Here is a 14,746-nt window from a genome sequence, read left to right as displayed (position 1 = left end):
CCAACGCCATTGCGAGTTTTTCCATTCCCCCGCATGACCAATTCCATGCATTTTACAATTGACAAACAAATTCATGTAATACTTTAAATACTAAATTTGAATCTTTCTAATTTAATGATTTTGTAAGACTTGAATTATGATTGTCTTTTATTTATCGAATAGAGTGACACGGCTCTGTTACATAAACTTTCAATTATAAACTATGTTTAAATTTAATATCCCGTTCAAGAAAAATAAATATAAATTGTTTCGCGGATTTATGTAGATGCCTAAAATACATATAAACACTAATAAAATTATTATGGTGGAGTTCACAATTCATTTGTTTTACAAGAAAGTGATTGAAAACAAACATATAAATACATCATAACAAGATGAAAAGTTCTCTAAGGGCTTAAAACACCAATTAGGTGGCACTAGTATCTACTTTTCAGAGTTTTTCCAGAGTTTTTTTTTTATTATTTTTGTTGAACTAACTTTTCAGAGTTGCTTTCAAATATAAAATATTTTCTTATAGAAATTTTTTTTAGATAATATCTCTAGAGCCTTCATTAACGAAAAAAAAAAAAAAAGAATCTCTAGAGCTTACTCATCCCGGGGGCTTGTTTTCTAGGGATAGTGCTTGTAATCAACTAATCAAGTCTTAAATTTCGAGTTTTTTGTCTAGAAAGACAGAATTATATTAAGGGAGATTTTATAGGGCCCCCTCATTTTTGTTAAAAGGCCCCCCCTCAATGATAATTTACCAAGTAAAATGGTGCATGGGGAGGCCTTTTAACAAAATTGGGGAGGCCTTATATTAATATAGAGTGATGGAGTGGGTAGGTTAAAAAAAATCAGGTAATCCTTAATTCTATATTAATATAGAATTATATCAACTAATCAAGTCTTAAATTTCGAGTTGTTTGTCTAGAAAGATAGAATTATATTGAATAGCAACATAATACAAACAATACCGGTCACAAAATTTCTAATCTCAATTCTTCTCTTATAGAAAATGACACAACGCCCGGTCACTATCCCGACTCAATTCCGGCCGAGATATATGGGTCGGCTGGGATTTAGAGAGACAAAGCTAAGTACTTTCTCTCTCTAAGTTCCAGTCGACCACATACCCCCGCCGAGATTGGGCCGAAATAGTGGCCGCGCATTGCATCGCTGTTGTTCTCTTCTTATATACAAAATGTGCCAAAAGTCATTTATGTTTTAAACTCGGGTATAAATGTGAATCACATGAAAATTGGATAGTGAGACTGTCAACCCTACAATTGAGCTTGGAAGTTTGTTTAACTCATTTTTTAGCTAGACCAGCTTATGGCCATCTTCACCAACTTCCAAATACAAAATTATTATAGAAAGATTCCTTCAATTATAAAAAGCAAATGTACTAAAATTTTTGAGAGTCTAATTTGACTGAAAAAATCATCTGTTTTCCTTCTTTAAGGAGAATTCATTCGATCATCTGTAGTTAGATTATTGTTTGTTTGTTTTATTTTGAAAGTTTGTTCTGACGTTTTCAAAAACTAAGTTAGGATATGAGCTCTTTTAACAAAAAAAAAAAATTTAGGTCACGAGCTTAACTACGCGCCTAACATTGTTCGTAAAATAGTTGAACCCAAAAACAAAGAAAATGGTACAATAGTAAATTTAAATGCCATACCCATGCAGGGGCAGAAGTAGGTATACTTTAGATTTTAATGGAGATTGGGAAAGTTGGTTGGAGGTGATGAAGCATATGCTTTTAGATTTAATGATGATCGTGACCTTTTTTTTTTGTACAAACATATTCAATGAAAGGGTGTGCAATTCAAAGTAGATTAAGACAAGGATAGTCCTTGTTTGTTATGTTTTACTCCTAACCTAGGTATAAATTGGGGTTCGAAGTATTCTGAATACATTCTTACCAAATTGCTTATTCGCTTTTCAACAAAAAAAATTTTTGCTAAATTTGGGAACCAAATAATTCATCAATTGTAAAATAAGGGCAAAACAAACAAGTAAAATATTGCACGTTATTTCAGAATGAAACATATTTCTAGCAAAAGAATTGCGAGAAAAATTGGTGACTCTGTTGAGCGATAACGATGTCGAAAAAGAAGTTGTTAAATTCACGATTATATAATAATCGGAGATATGAACATAAAATAATGACACGATAAATTAACGTGGTTCGGTCGAATACTCAAGACCTACATCCACGGAGAAATAACTCTTTATTAATAATCACCACATACAATTGTATGTGGGTTTGAATCCTAGAACCCTCTCCTATTTAGATGACTTAGGGTTTAGGGTGTCCTAGTTTCTGATTACTAAACTAGGAAATAATACAAAATCTATCTAATATTACCATTAGATAGTTACAAGGGATATTCTTAATACTAAACTAAATCTTCACATATCTTCAATATATCTTCAAATATCTTCAATATTCTGAATTCTTCTTGATCGTCGGATCTCGTCTTCTCGATCTGTCACGTACATACACGTGTTACACACGTATATTATTTCTGCAACTTATCTTAACCGCCGGATCTCCTATTTTCGTCTTATGTAACGTATCCTATTAGAAGTAAAACATAAACTTTTATATTAGACTGATTAGTTTGATTATAATGTTATTTGAAGTTTACCTTGCTATAGTTTCTAATATATATTTTGTCTTTAAAAATCTCCTCATAATTCAAAAGTAGGAGTCATAATTTGGGATTTGGTGCCAAACTTAATCAAAGTGTTCCTTTATCATACCATACTAGACAAAGTTAACATATGCTTCTTAAATTACTTTAGGGAGACAAAGAGTGTTTCATGAAAGATAACGATATGTTCGTCGATCCGCTACTAAAATGTCCAATACGCTCTCATGTCCATTTGCCCATGTATGCAAATAAACAAGCCGTAGGTACTACTACGCTCTCATGTCAATATCTTGTATCTTAGCCAAGCCAGTCTCATTCAAATTCTTGAAGACCTTCTCCCCTAATACATATTCCAATATATATATGGGCGTGCGAGATGGGAAATTGGCGTGCACTGTCGCTCCCTAAACTACGGAGAGGTGATCTTGTGAGTAAATGAAGTAGCTTCCCTGCAATCTATTGTTCCACACCTCTAGCTGCCGCTGGATATTTTATTATGTAAGAAGTTGTGGAGGGAGAGAAAGAGGGGCACTTCGGTCAACATACCTGAAATCTAACAGATTCCATTAGCTGAAGGGGCCATCCTTAATTTCACAATAAGAAAGGGTATCCTAATTAGACATTAGTGGTAAAGGGGGTATCCCTAAATTTCGCGTAAAAATACCGTGTAATTAAACCGCGGGTCAAATTTACAAACCACACAAAATTCTCCCCCAAAACACTCATCAGAAACCCTAACGTTACTTTCTCTCTCACTAGATTCTGTCGAGTTCCTCCGGTGATGATCTTTGAAGAATTAACCTCGGAGAAGGTAACTCTCTACATTTTTTAATTGTTTTTTCAGTTTCTCATACCTGGTAAATATAATCATATTTTGTTTCTTTGTTAAATTAGGTTTTGATTATACTACTGATCCACCATAACAATTGAAGAAGGATTCACGAATTGTTCATTGAAAACGTTTCACTTAGAATGAGTGAATTTTAAAAAAAAAAGTTTTTTTTTTAAATTTGTTGGATTTGTTTATTCATTTAGGTTCGAATTGATGATCACATTTTGAATAAAAGCACATTTTCAGTGAAATTAGTTAGTTTCTAATCTTAGGGAAACCTTTTTAGGGTTAACTTAGAGAAGATACACTTTTGTTTCTAAAGGGTTATGAAATTTTCAGTGAAGGATGATTTGTTGTAAAGAGTCTTTAATGTTTAGTGCCCAATTGAATTGATACAGCTGAAAAAAACTAGTGATTAGATTAAGATTGTCATCCTTACTCGTCCCACTTCCAAATGCAAACTTTCCTTGAAGGTGATGAGTTGATGGCAGCAATGTCAAAAACTTTTTTTTTTCGCCTGAGGGTGGTGGGCTCTTAAGACGTGAAGCGGCGGCGCCTTGAGGCGTACGCCTCAATGTGTAGAAAGCGTGTATTATTTCTTAAAAGGAAACATCTCCAAATTTATATAGAAAGAAACTCGTATCGTACTTCCGTTTACCTTGTTATAATAATCTGACGTCTTAAGTTCTTGATAAACAAAATTATCAACGTTATTAATGAGTGGATCGCTAACCCACCCAAAAAGGGTACGGGGTATCGGGTATGCTATACGCATGGCGGAGGAGGGTATCTGGTAACGTTGGTTCAAGATAACCTCCAGTTCGAAGAAGTGGAAAAAAAAGGAAAAAAAAAGCATTCGTGTCTTTTGTTTTGGTATACAAAACATAGTCTGGATCAAGGTGTAGGCCTAAAAAATTAAAGGTGTTCGCCTTGTTGAGATGGAAAAATGTGTATGCCTCAACGCAGGAGGCGACCGAATTGCCTCAAGGCACTCCTTCAGGCGTACTCCTTGAGGGGCACACCTTGACCGATTCTTAAAACACTGGATGGAAGTATGCAAAATTTAATACACATGCATCTTAATCCGGCTTTAGCATTTCCCCTTGTTTGGCCCAACACTTTTTTTTTGGGCAGTATTTCTAGCATCCTGATCATTGAGATCTATTCGATGCACCTCGAGAGAAATTATTGATAATGACAGGAACGCCCAAGTATTTAATCTCTAAGATCATAGTTTGATACATAGATATTGGTAAAGTTTGGTTATGTCTTGGTGGGTGTATATATCTATATATATTCATATACCGGTGAATGCCTTGGCTTAGGCATGTTGGTCTTTCTCTTCAGTGCTTTACTAACCAAACCAAGTCATACCTCAAAACCAAGATTTTGGATCATTTTGGCCAAACATTGTCTAATTTAAAGTTGTAATCAAGAAATCAGAACGTTAATATAAAGCTTGCACTACTGCATCCTTTGACAGAGAGTAACTTAAAGTTAATCTTTTGATCTTTTCCAGGCAGTAAATTTCTAATCTTGCCTGGTTCTGTTGGACTGCATCAGTTAACTTGCAAAGATCAAATATAGGAATATACAATTATTTAATTTTTGTAAGGAAGTACGTGAAATGTGCGGGAAAGCGGGAAAGGAAATAGTCTTCAGAAAGGGTGATTGAAAGCTGTTTTTAATGGCGCTGAAGCTCTTTCTTCATGCATCTTCTTGGATTAATAGCTTAGTCTCATACCTTTCTGATCAAAACACCGTTGCTTAGCATTGCAAGTTGCACCCAAGAATCACATTTCATATTGCCATAGTGACATGTAGTGGATAGCTATACGATTTTAATTTAATTGGTACCTAGATATACGACCATCTTTTTCTTCTTAAATAATAGATAGGTTAAGTAAATGATGGACTGTGGTGGCAAATTGTTTGAATCCCACCAACTTGCTGTTAGTGGAGTTCAAAATTTTACAATATTAGGATCTGTTCCTTTATAAATCTACACATCAACTTGATCTTGATATTTGTATTGCATCCCCCTTTCGCCCCATTTTTTTTCACCTCCTATTCTTTATCTGGAAGCTCATGACGAAATGTGTGTCCCTAAACTTTTCACAGGAATACAATGATGAACGCATCTAGCCAAGGGTTTGATTTAATGGTAAATAACGGAGTCTTAGAAGAGGAAACTTCAAATGAGGAGCTTGAAACAGTAGAAGAATGTGATGACACTGATGGTAGTGATAAGATGATTACAGTTTCTGGTGGAGAATTAGTTATAACTGAATCATCAGAGCCATATGTTGGGATGCAGTTCAAATCTGCTGAAGACGCAAGGGAATATTATTCTGAGTATGGCAGGTCGAATGGTTTCACTATACGTGTTAATCGGAAGAGAAGGTCCCGCATAGATCGCGCAGTTATTGGTTTTGATTACGTATGTTCGAAGGAAGGTTTCCGGCGTAACAAATCTTTAAAGGAAGAGAAAGTTCTCAAGTTATCAAGGCAAACTAGAGTAGGATGCAAGGCAATTTTAGTTATAGCTTATAGGAGGGATATAGAGAAATGGGTTGTTACCAATTTCATCAGAGAGCATAATCACGAGCTTATGGTTCCTAGTGAAGTTCCAGTTCGACAATCAGATAAGGGTCCACTGAATGAGGTATTCTCCACAAACTCATCTGAGATAGCATTTAATAACAGCTTACTGAAATACACTGTCCTTAAGTAAAGACGTAATGAAGACAAGATAATTGGAGTTGTAGATCTTTGTGGGATTCTGCTTCTAAAGTGAGGGATTTCTTTTATTTGGGTGTGCTCAGATTTATTTGCTAATATAGCTCACTTTGACTTCGATTATTGATCACAATTTAGCTGATAAGAAATTTTTTTAGCTAGTGAAATGTAAACGACAACCAGATTGTATATAACTCGATCTGATGCTTAATTTATTAGATTTGAAAAAAAAGCATGCCGATATTAGTTGAATTTATGAAGTGACTAGGGAGAGAAGAACTGCAAATTTACCCATTTCTCAGTTTATTCTTTCTTCTTTGACAGGACGAGAAGGATAAAAGAATTAGGGAGTTGACAACAAAGCTCTACAATGAGAAACAACGATTCCAACGACAATGTGCAGCTTACGAAGAACGATGTGCTGCTTATAAACTTCAATTAGCTAAAATTATGAAAGACATTGATATGCACACAGACCATCTTACAAACACTGTTCGAGATGTAGTTCAGAGAATCAAAGAGATAGAAGATGAGGAGTTAGACCATTGGGATGATAAGACAGATCTCTGTAAGTAGTCTATTTACGTTTCATTCACTTCCCTACTTTGGTCTATATTTTGCACAAAATCAGCACATTTTGAGATTGGGGCCTCTCAGACATTAATTGAATTTTTTAAGTCTTTGGAATAGTCATCCAGCATTCCAGCTTATAATGTTAACTTTTACTCGCTGAGAAAGTTCTACAACGAGTGAATTGCTATATTTTTTTGTGGGAATGATCTATACATTGTGCTTAGGGCATGCCAATCTGGCCCCATAGGCTTCTTTTATCAGTCCTCTTACCGTAATATGTAGTTGAATTCGTATTTGAGTATAACGTGGTCGTATACTATGTCGTCGCAGGAGAAAAAACCTACCCGGATGATGATCAAAAGTGTGCTGCATTTATCTTGTTTGCCGACAATGCTCATGAGAAAGAAGTTTACAGCACAGAATGATGGAAGCTCGTGAAGTTGACGTTCACAGCTGAATGACTGGCTTGCAGAAAATTTACTAATCCCATGGGGTTCTCACGCGATGATATGCTCGTTGGGTCCTATTTTTGGTACATATATATAAACTCTGCTGTTATACTGTTTTATAGATTATATGTGTATACATGATGGCTTCTCATTTTTCAACTAAGAATGTTTTCTCCTTGATAATAAGAACAAGAAACTAATACTCATGAAAAGTCAGGTAGATGCATCTTCTGATTAGAATGGTTTCTTCACTGGGTGAGAGCCTCTGGGAAGCTTGGCCGACCAATCAAACCTAACAAAACTTAACTATTAATGTCTGGTTAGGTGGGTAAACTGATCCAATTCTAAGAGTGGTTCAGATGGACTTGAAAATCCAGCAACCTATTAGTTCCGATTGGACCGTGATGAGTGCCAATACTGATCTCTTCCTCACCGAGTTTGGAGTCTTTTCGTTGTGCCAGTGCTAAGCATTTGAATGACATATATGTCCCTCTTAACGGTTGCGGTACTGTTCATAATTCTGCTGCCCCAACCCTCCCCTTTACATCAACTTTCAGCTGCCCCAAAGACATTTCTTATGAGCAACTAGTCGAACAAAATTCCTTTTAGGGCGACTACAATTGAGCAGCATTCAGTGATAAAAGGGTTAGTCACAGTTCCAATTGAGCTCTTCTGACCAATTGGAAAATTGGGCCCCAACACTCCAAATTAGCCTCCAAGTCAAACTTGACAATCAATATTTTAGTTTCCTTTTTACCCCTTCAACTTTATTTTTTTTGTCCAACTCCCTCTTCTTCTCTCCCTTCCACCACCATCTCCTTCACCATCTTTATTTGTTTCTATCTCCCATCTTCTTTCTCCCTGTCTCTTTTTCTACCCATGGAACCATGGGGTATCTAAAGTATGTAAACTTCACAGGGTTGTTAGTCTAGAGAGAGAGGGAGGGAGATAGAGAGGGAGAGAGATGGTGGTGCTAGTCTTGAGAAGGAGAGAGGAAAAAGAAGAAGGAAAGGGAGATAGAAAAAGAAATCTAAAGTTTTGCGGCAGATATCCAGTTGGATAGCTGACAACTTTTTCTGAGTAGGGATTGATGAAGGAATAATTTTGTAATGAAGGGTAGAAAAAGAAAATGAACATTGGTTGTTGAATTTGACTTAAAGAATTATTTTTCCCTCTGTTGGGGTCTAATTCGGAATGATATACAAATATGGGTGCCAAAATTTTCAATTGGTCAAAAATTATAGGACAATCTGGAAATGACACTAAATAGTCTAAATTAAATCACGACCTACCTGATCACAACTTTGAAGATAGTACAAACTAAGTACCTAACTAATTATTAAGTTACTTTAAAAAAAAAACTAATTATTAAGTTTTCCGGGTGTTATATTGGGGATGTCTTTTGATTGGAATTTTGCATTGGAGATGCACTGCCCATGGACTATAATTATCCCACAGTTGGGTGATAGTGATTGTTCCATTTTTTCAGTAGTACATATTTTTCCCTCTATATTCTTCTTTTAAAAATAACACTCCATATCACGATTAAAGATTATATTAAGTCTGTCTTTGTTATGTACTCGAATGTAACGAGTCTTTTTCTTTGTTGCAAATGTAATAAGTCGGTAGAAAAATAAATTATTTGTTTTCTGCATTCCTCTTTCTCTAGCTCAGCGGTGATAATTGGAAGAATGTGAAATGAATCAATGAGAAACAATTTAGTTTCGGCTGAGCCACAATACTCTCATTAAAGATTAACATGACCGCAAAATGAGAAACGATTTAGTTTCAGCTGACCCACAATGTAACATGACCACAAAATGAGAAACGATTTAGTTTCGGCTGACCCACAATGTTTTTGCTTTGAAAGAGGTCGCTCGATTCAAAGGAGTGTCCACTTAAGTAAAACCGAGTTGTAAAGCTGGAGAAATTTGGTTTTTTAATGCCCGATCACTAGATCTCTTTGTTGACAAGAGACGGGGGTTTTGAATCGATTTAGATATCCCATCAACACAATTAGAGAATGGTTTCATTTATATTTCAAATAGAGGAAACTTTGGACCAACTCCTAGTGTCCTCTAAACTAATTTTATGTTCATGGCTAGTATGGAAAAGAAGATTTGAGGAAGTGTTTCGGCAGATCACACGTCTTACTTTCATATCTAAGTGCTCATTATGATTATCCCTATTCTTCTCTAGACACTTTTTTGAGGCCGAGATCAGTAGCAACTCTTCTTTCAACAAGGAGACAAACACAACCGACACAGCTCGCCACTTAACATGCCTTCTATACACTTCGATGCATCCTTCTTGAATGTGCAAACTTTTGCAGGAATAAGGCTAACTTTCGAAGATAATGTAGGTGTCACGAGTGAAGGACGATGTGCAGCAATCATCAGTCTACCCTTGGACGAATGTTTGGTATCTTACTTTCATATTTCCTTTACCGGGATACTTCAAATACAGAAATCAACCTTCTTACCACAATCAGTTCTACTTCTGTTTCTCCCGCTTTTCTCTTAACGGGAACGTAAAAGGCCACTAATCGAATCTTACTTCAGGTACCACAAAGTCAAGTGGGGAAAACTGTAGCCAATTGTTGAGGCTACCAGGAATTACCTATGGGGGAAAAATAAATCCTAAAGCAGAAGAAAGAAAGAACTCCACAGCAGTCCAGTATTATTCAAAATAACTCGAACTACTTTATCTAGCGATATTGATTTCAAACAATATTGAAAATGCTCCAAAACCTATAGATCACAGTTATTCAAACAACTTAAAATGCTGCAAGTGACATTCGATTTTCGAAGCGATCTACTACTCCAGGATAAATCGTATGGAAAATGATCGAACACCAAACCTTCCTAAGGATATATATACCCAATTGTATGGAAAATGACCAAACACCAAGCCTTCCCCAACCTCTTCCTTCTACTTTAGGAGAAAACTATATCATCTATTCAGTACACAAACTTGCATTGAAAGTATTGTTTGCAAGTTTTTATTCTGAACTTTCATTTATAATAAACAAACTAATCTAAGAAGTGCTTCTTCAACTCAAATTGTTCATATCTGCCTAAAAATCGTACTTGTAAGTTGTACAATCTAACACTCACAAGACATGCTTGCTTACATTTCCTCCTCAGCTATCAGAGTGTCCATCACCAAACAGAATTCCGCCTTCTAATACTCTCGAGAAGTACTTGATGTGAATTGTGGACAAATATGACATCTGTTATCTCTTAGATGACTATATGACACATAAAAAAACAGTCGTACTATCACAAGATCCAGTATGAACCACTTATCAGAAAGAAGAAATAAAAACCCATGACTGAACCGAGTCGGCCATCATCAAAAAGATAAAGAGCCACATACACCTTTTCTCAGTAACCCTTTCACATTACTAGCCACTCGAAGTCTCGAATTTTACTAAGACTTTCAGACGCATATCTCATCTACACGATTGGCTTGAAAACATAAGGAAAGAGTGTGAGTGAGGTTCTAACCCCACATGGAGCATGCCATAAGTTGCATATCCTCCCTATCTACTCAAACTATCTGGCAATATCCATACTAAATCAATAATGATAATCCTTTTAGCAGAACTAGGTAAACTCTACTAATACACGCTGGCATTATTATACTTACTCATCAAAGTTCAAAAGAAAAGAGGAATACTTTATGACTTCGCTAATGGTGTTTCTTCTTCTTATAACACAGTAGACGAGAGAAAGTAGATTGATGAATATTGGTAGCCTATCCAAACAAAGGCCTGTAAATCAATGTAAATCCCTTTCAGCAAAATTTCAAGACCACCCCTCAATTCATCATTTTGGTGTCAAGGGGTTTCCACCCAATGCCACCATTGTAAACGCGAGTGTTTATCGATTAATTTTATTGAACTTACTTTAGTTCTGTAAGGATTTCCGATTAACTTTCCTCACAGATACGGAGATACCAACTATTCGACTCATAAAGGGTCTTTTTTTTCTAGGACAATTAAATTTCAAAACTTGATCATAATTCATCTATCAATGTCCAAAAAGCACATCAAAAACATATTTAGCGAACAAAATTAACACCAAATCAATTACTTCAACAATAACAGAGTCTAACATGATAAACATAAACAAAGGGATTCATAAAATTCAGTCTGATTTCATCAAATACAAATCAAAATGCATTTGTTAAACAACAAAAGTATATTTCAGCGCATTTATTCAATTGAAAGCAAATTCAAGTTTTTCAAAACCCTAAATGAGGGAAAAAAGAAAGAAACTTACGGGATATCCCAAGGTTTAGCTTCAGGAACAGCAACAACCATACCTTGAAGCTCAGGAGTAAGAACAACTTGACATCCAAGTCTTGAATGTTTGTTCAAAACCCTAGCCCTAGAATTTCGTTTCAGTACGTATTGTTCATCGTAAGATTGAGGAGGTAATTTTTCAAGCCATTCTTGAGCGATATTAACCTCGCATTCAGCTGAACAAGCATCAATATCTTCCAACCTGTGAGATGCTGGATCAATCAATCCGTTATTAGTAAGAGCTTTGAGTAAGGTATGACCTGAAAGTCCGATAATTTCGCGTTTATTTCCATCGAAATCGATAGCGAAGAGCTTCACGATCCGATCCGAGACTTTCTTCGATGAAGATGGTGATGATGAAGTGGAAGAAGTTGCAGAAGATCTGGTGATGATTGATTTGTAAAGATTAATGGAAGAAAATCGAGAGATTTGAGATGAAAATCTCTGAAGACCAGTAATCGCCATTGTTAGGGTTCTCTCTCTCTCGTGAAAAAATGGGGATATTTGATGGAGTTTATGTTGGAAATAAATGAGGGAGAAAAGGCAAGGAAGTTTAAAGGCGCCCTTTTAGCTAAAGGGGGAGTTTTATACAAAAGAGACGCACCATCTTCTTTGACTTGGTCCAAGTCCTGTTTTTTTTATTTAAGGAAAATGATAGAAAAATAGGCCTACTCCAGACCTAACATGAATCAACCATTCATTTAGAGTGAAAAAGTTCATCAAGCAAGAGAATAAGAGTTGACTCGAAAATTGAGACCATTGACTTCGTGTAGATTTGGAGTAGACTTTAACTTGTAGCCTCTTCTAACGTTAATCTTTTGTTAAATTCACACAACGACAGTACGAACAACCGCATGAGAGTGACAGACTCATCATTAGAGAGAGAGGGGGGGGGGGGGGAGTGAATCTATTAGAGAGAGAAAGAAATCGGAACAAACAGAGAGATAGAGAGTCGTTACAGAGAGGAATTGGGACTTTAGAGCATCTCATACTCAAACTCTAAGATTTCCAGTGTCACAGTGAATTTTTTAGAATTTTTGTTAGAACATCATCTCTAATGGAACATCTATTAGACATTGTGATGACATAGAGGAAGTTATTTTTGAGATCTTCAAGAGTCTAAGAGGACACTCTAATATTAACTATTTGAGTATCTCTAGATGATTATTTAGAAAAGAGACGCCCCATATGGTGTATTTGCCGATTTTTTGGAACTAGTCCATAGTTCTTTCATTATACTTTACTACTTCACTTTTCTCTAAAATTGATGCTTTGCCCATTAAACCGGCATAATTTCTATTCAATGTTATTAACCCGTTAAGTCTTAACGCGCTAATGTCAAAAACCGAAAATTCAAGCAAACATAATAATATGTACATCTAAAAGGAGATATCTCCATGTAGCATCCCAACTGGTTAATTACTTATCTAAATGCATCTTCCTCTTACTTGGCTCCTCCTATCAACTTTCCCCAAAATTGTTGGAGGAAACAACCATGGGTCTTCAAAGGGTTCAAATTTTCTCAGACCCTCGCTATTTTGGGTCTTCTAAATCTCATGAAAATAACAAAAAAGGAAATACCAATAGAAAGCAGAAAACCTGATTTTTATGGTTCATGAAATTCATACAGGATTATAGCTCTCTCTCTCTCTCTCTCTCTATCTCTCTCTCTCTCTCTCTCTCTCTCTCTACATTGGTGTCAAGATGACAAAAAAGAAAAAAAGAAAAAAAAATTCCTTGTGTTACAATGTTGGTTCCTCTATTACAAAACAAGAAAAAGAAAAAAACAGTAGTAGTAGTTGGGTAAGTCAATTGATCATCTCTTTATTGGGAAACCAAGACATAATCAAAGTTTACCTTCTCTCCCCAGACTTAAGGATGACCCATCTAGTCTTTGTGCTTCTTCAAAACGACGTTTTTTTCGTCTTTGGGCTTCTCGTCTTTGAGCTTCTTGTCTTTGAGCATTTAGTCTTTGAGCTTCTTGCCTTAGAACTTCTTGTCTTTGAGCATAATATGGAAGAGCATCAATAAGAAGACCTTGTTGCCTTTCAAATTCGACTCGTAAAACTTCTTCTTTAAGTTTTTCCATTTTTTGTGGATCCATGGGTTTCGCGAAATATTGAGCTCCTTTGTCTTTAAACCTAATAATCAACAACAAAAATCAAAATTTAAGAAGAATAAATAAATGGGCAATCTCCGATTTTTACAAACCAAATCGTATCGTTTGTACCATTTACGTTTTTCTTCATTATAAACCGAATCCATGACCATAACATGTATGTATTCTGAATAAGGAATTTCCTGCAGTTTGATCAATTATTCCATTATTTGATTATAATCAATACATTTCAAGTCATTTCAATTTGAAAATAAAAAATGGGTTTACCTTAATCCTTTCGACAAATTCATAACAACTCATATCAGGCAAATCGAATTCGGTAATCACTAAAAAGATTTCATGTCCCTTCAAATAAGAAAGAAAAACCAGTTATTAAGAATATTAAAAAGTAAAGGAAATGAAGACAAAATCTTGAATTTTAGGATAATTTATCAAGAAGATCGTACTCGTGGCTCTTGCGTTGGTTTTAATCGCTTCAAAGTCCAATCTTGGAGTTCACCAAGAGCATAATCTGGATTGGAATTCCTAAAAGTATATCCTACTGCAAAAGTGATAAGAACAAGAGTGAGAGAGACAGAGGCCATGAGATAGATAGGGATAGAGAGAGAGAGAGAGTGTGTGTGTGTGTGTGTGTAAATTACCATTGACAAATTCTCGGGCGAGTCGGGTAGTTGTGGGTTCCAAGTAGTTATCATCACTGGGACTTACTATGTAGATATGGGCAAGAAAGTGAGGAAGCATTTTGAGGTTTAGAGAGAGAGAGAGAGAGAGAAACAAGGTGTTAATCTCAACTAAAGAGTAATTGAAACAGGGGAACAAATCAAGAACAAGAAGAAGAAGAAGAAGAGAGAGAAAGAAAGTCTGATTTGGAATTTAGGTGGATGTTAATGAATGAGATTAGTGAACCTATTTATACTAATCAATAACCCAAGAACTTGAGAAGAACATTTTTTGTTACTTGAAACAGAAATAACTGAATTTCAGTTGGGATCTGGTAGTTAATGATAGTCAACAACTAACAAATTTGGGTCAAGATCAGGTTTGATGGTTATCTAAGGGATAACAAACTTTGATCAGACGGTTCAA

The 14,746-nt window shown here is 35.6% G+C and overlaps 3 protein-coding genes across 4 annotated transcripts; 1 reads left to right on the top strand and 2 right to left on the bottom strand.

The window, feature by feature from the left end:
* Window positions 1–3,243: 3,243 nt before the first annotated feature.
* LOC147559799 (protein FAR-RED ELONGATED HYPOCOTYL 3-like) lies at window positions 3,244–7,438 on the top strand. 2 transcript variants are annotated; one of them, XM_086661738.1, is made up of 5 exons: window positions 3,338–3,450; window positions 4,991–5,138; window positions 5,593–6,136; window positions 6,535–6,778; window positions 7,114–7,438. In XM_086661738.1, coding segments are annotated over exons 3-5 (783 nt in total). In that variant the 5' UTR covers window positions 3,338–3,450; window positions 4,991–5,138; window positions 5,593–5,599; the 3' UTR covers window positions 7,116–7,438. The 2 variants fall into 2 exon arrangements, with proteins under 2 accessions (XP_086517863.1, XP_086517864.1); XM_086661737.1 differs by lacking the exon at window positions 4,991–5,138 and having other exon boundaries at window positions 3,244–3,450.
* A 3,858-nt stretch (window positions 7,439–11,296) lies between these two features.
* Window positions 11,297–12,090, bottom strand: LOC147559798 (2Fe-2S ferredoxin-like superfamily protein). Its single transcript, XM_086661739.1, has one exon. The coding sequence runs from the start codon at window positions 12,004–12,006 to the stop codon at window positions 11,515–11,517; it is 492 nt and encodes a 163-aa protein (XP_086517865.1). The 5' UTR covers window positions 12,007–12,090; the 3' UTR covers window positions 11,297–11,514.
* A 1,037-nt stretch (window positions 12,091–13,127) lies between these two features.
* On the bottom strand, window positions 13,128–14,543 carry LOC147559797 (uncharacterized). Its single transcript, XM_086657881.1, has 5 exons — window positions 14,302–14,543; window positions 14,107–14,201; window positions 13,928–14,005; window positions 13,772–13,842; window positions 13,128–13,682 (listed from the first exon to the last, which is right to left on the bottom strand). The coding sequence occupies exons 1-5, from the start codon at window positions 14,399–14,401 to the stop codon at window positions 13,388–13,390; spliced, it is 639 nt and encodes a 212-aa protein (XP_086514007.1). The 5' UTR covers window positions 14,402–14,543; the 3' UTR covers window positions 13,128–13,387.
* Between the last annotated feature and the right edge of the window lie 203 nt (window positions 14,544–14,746).

This window comes from Eschscholzia californica, unplaced genomic scaffold (genome assembly GCF_041429995.1).
Source record: "Eschscholzia californica isolate CP2 unplaced genomic scaffold, dmEscCali1.0.p SCAF_2, whole genome shotgun sequence".
NCBI lineage: Eukaryota > Viridiplantae > Streptophyta > Magnoliopsida > Ranunculales > Papaveraceae > Eschscholzia > Eschscholzia californica.
This window is presented reverse-complemented; position numbering and strand designations above follow the sequence as displayed.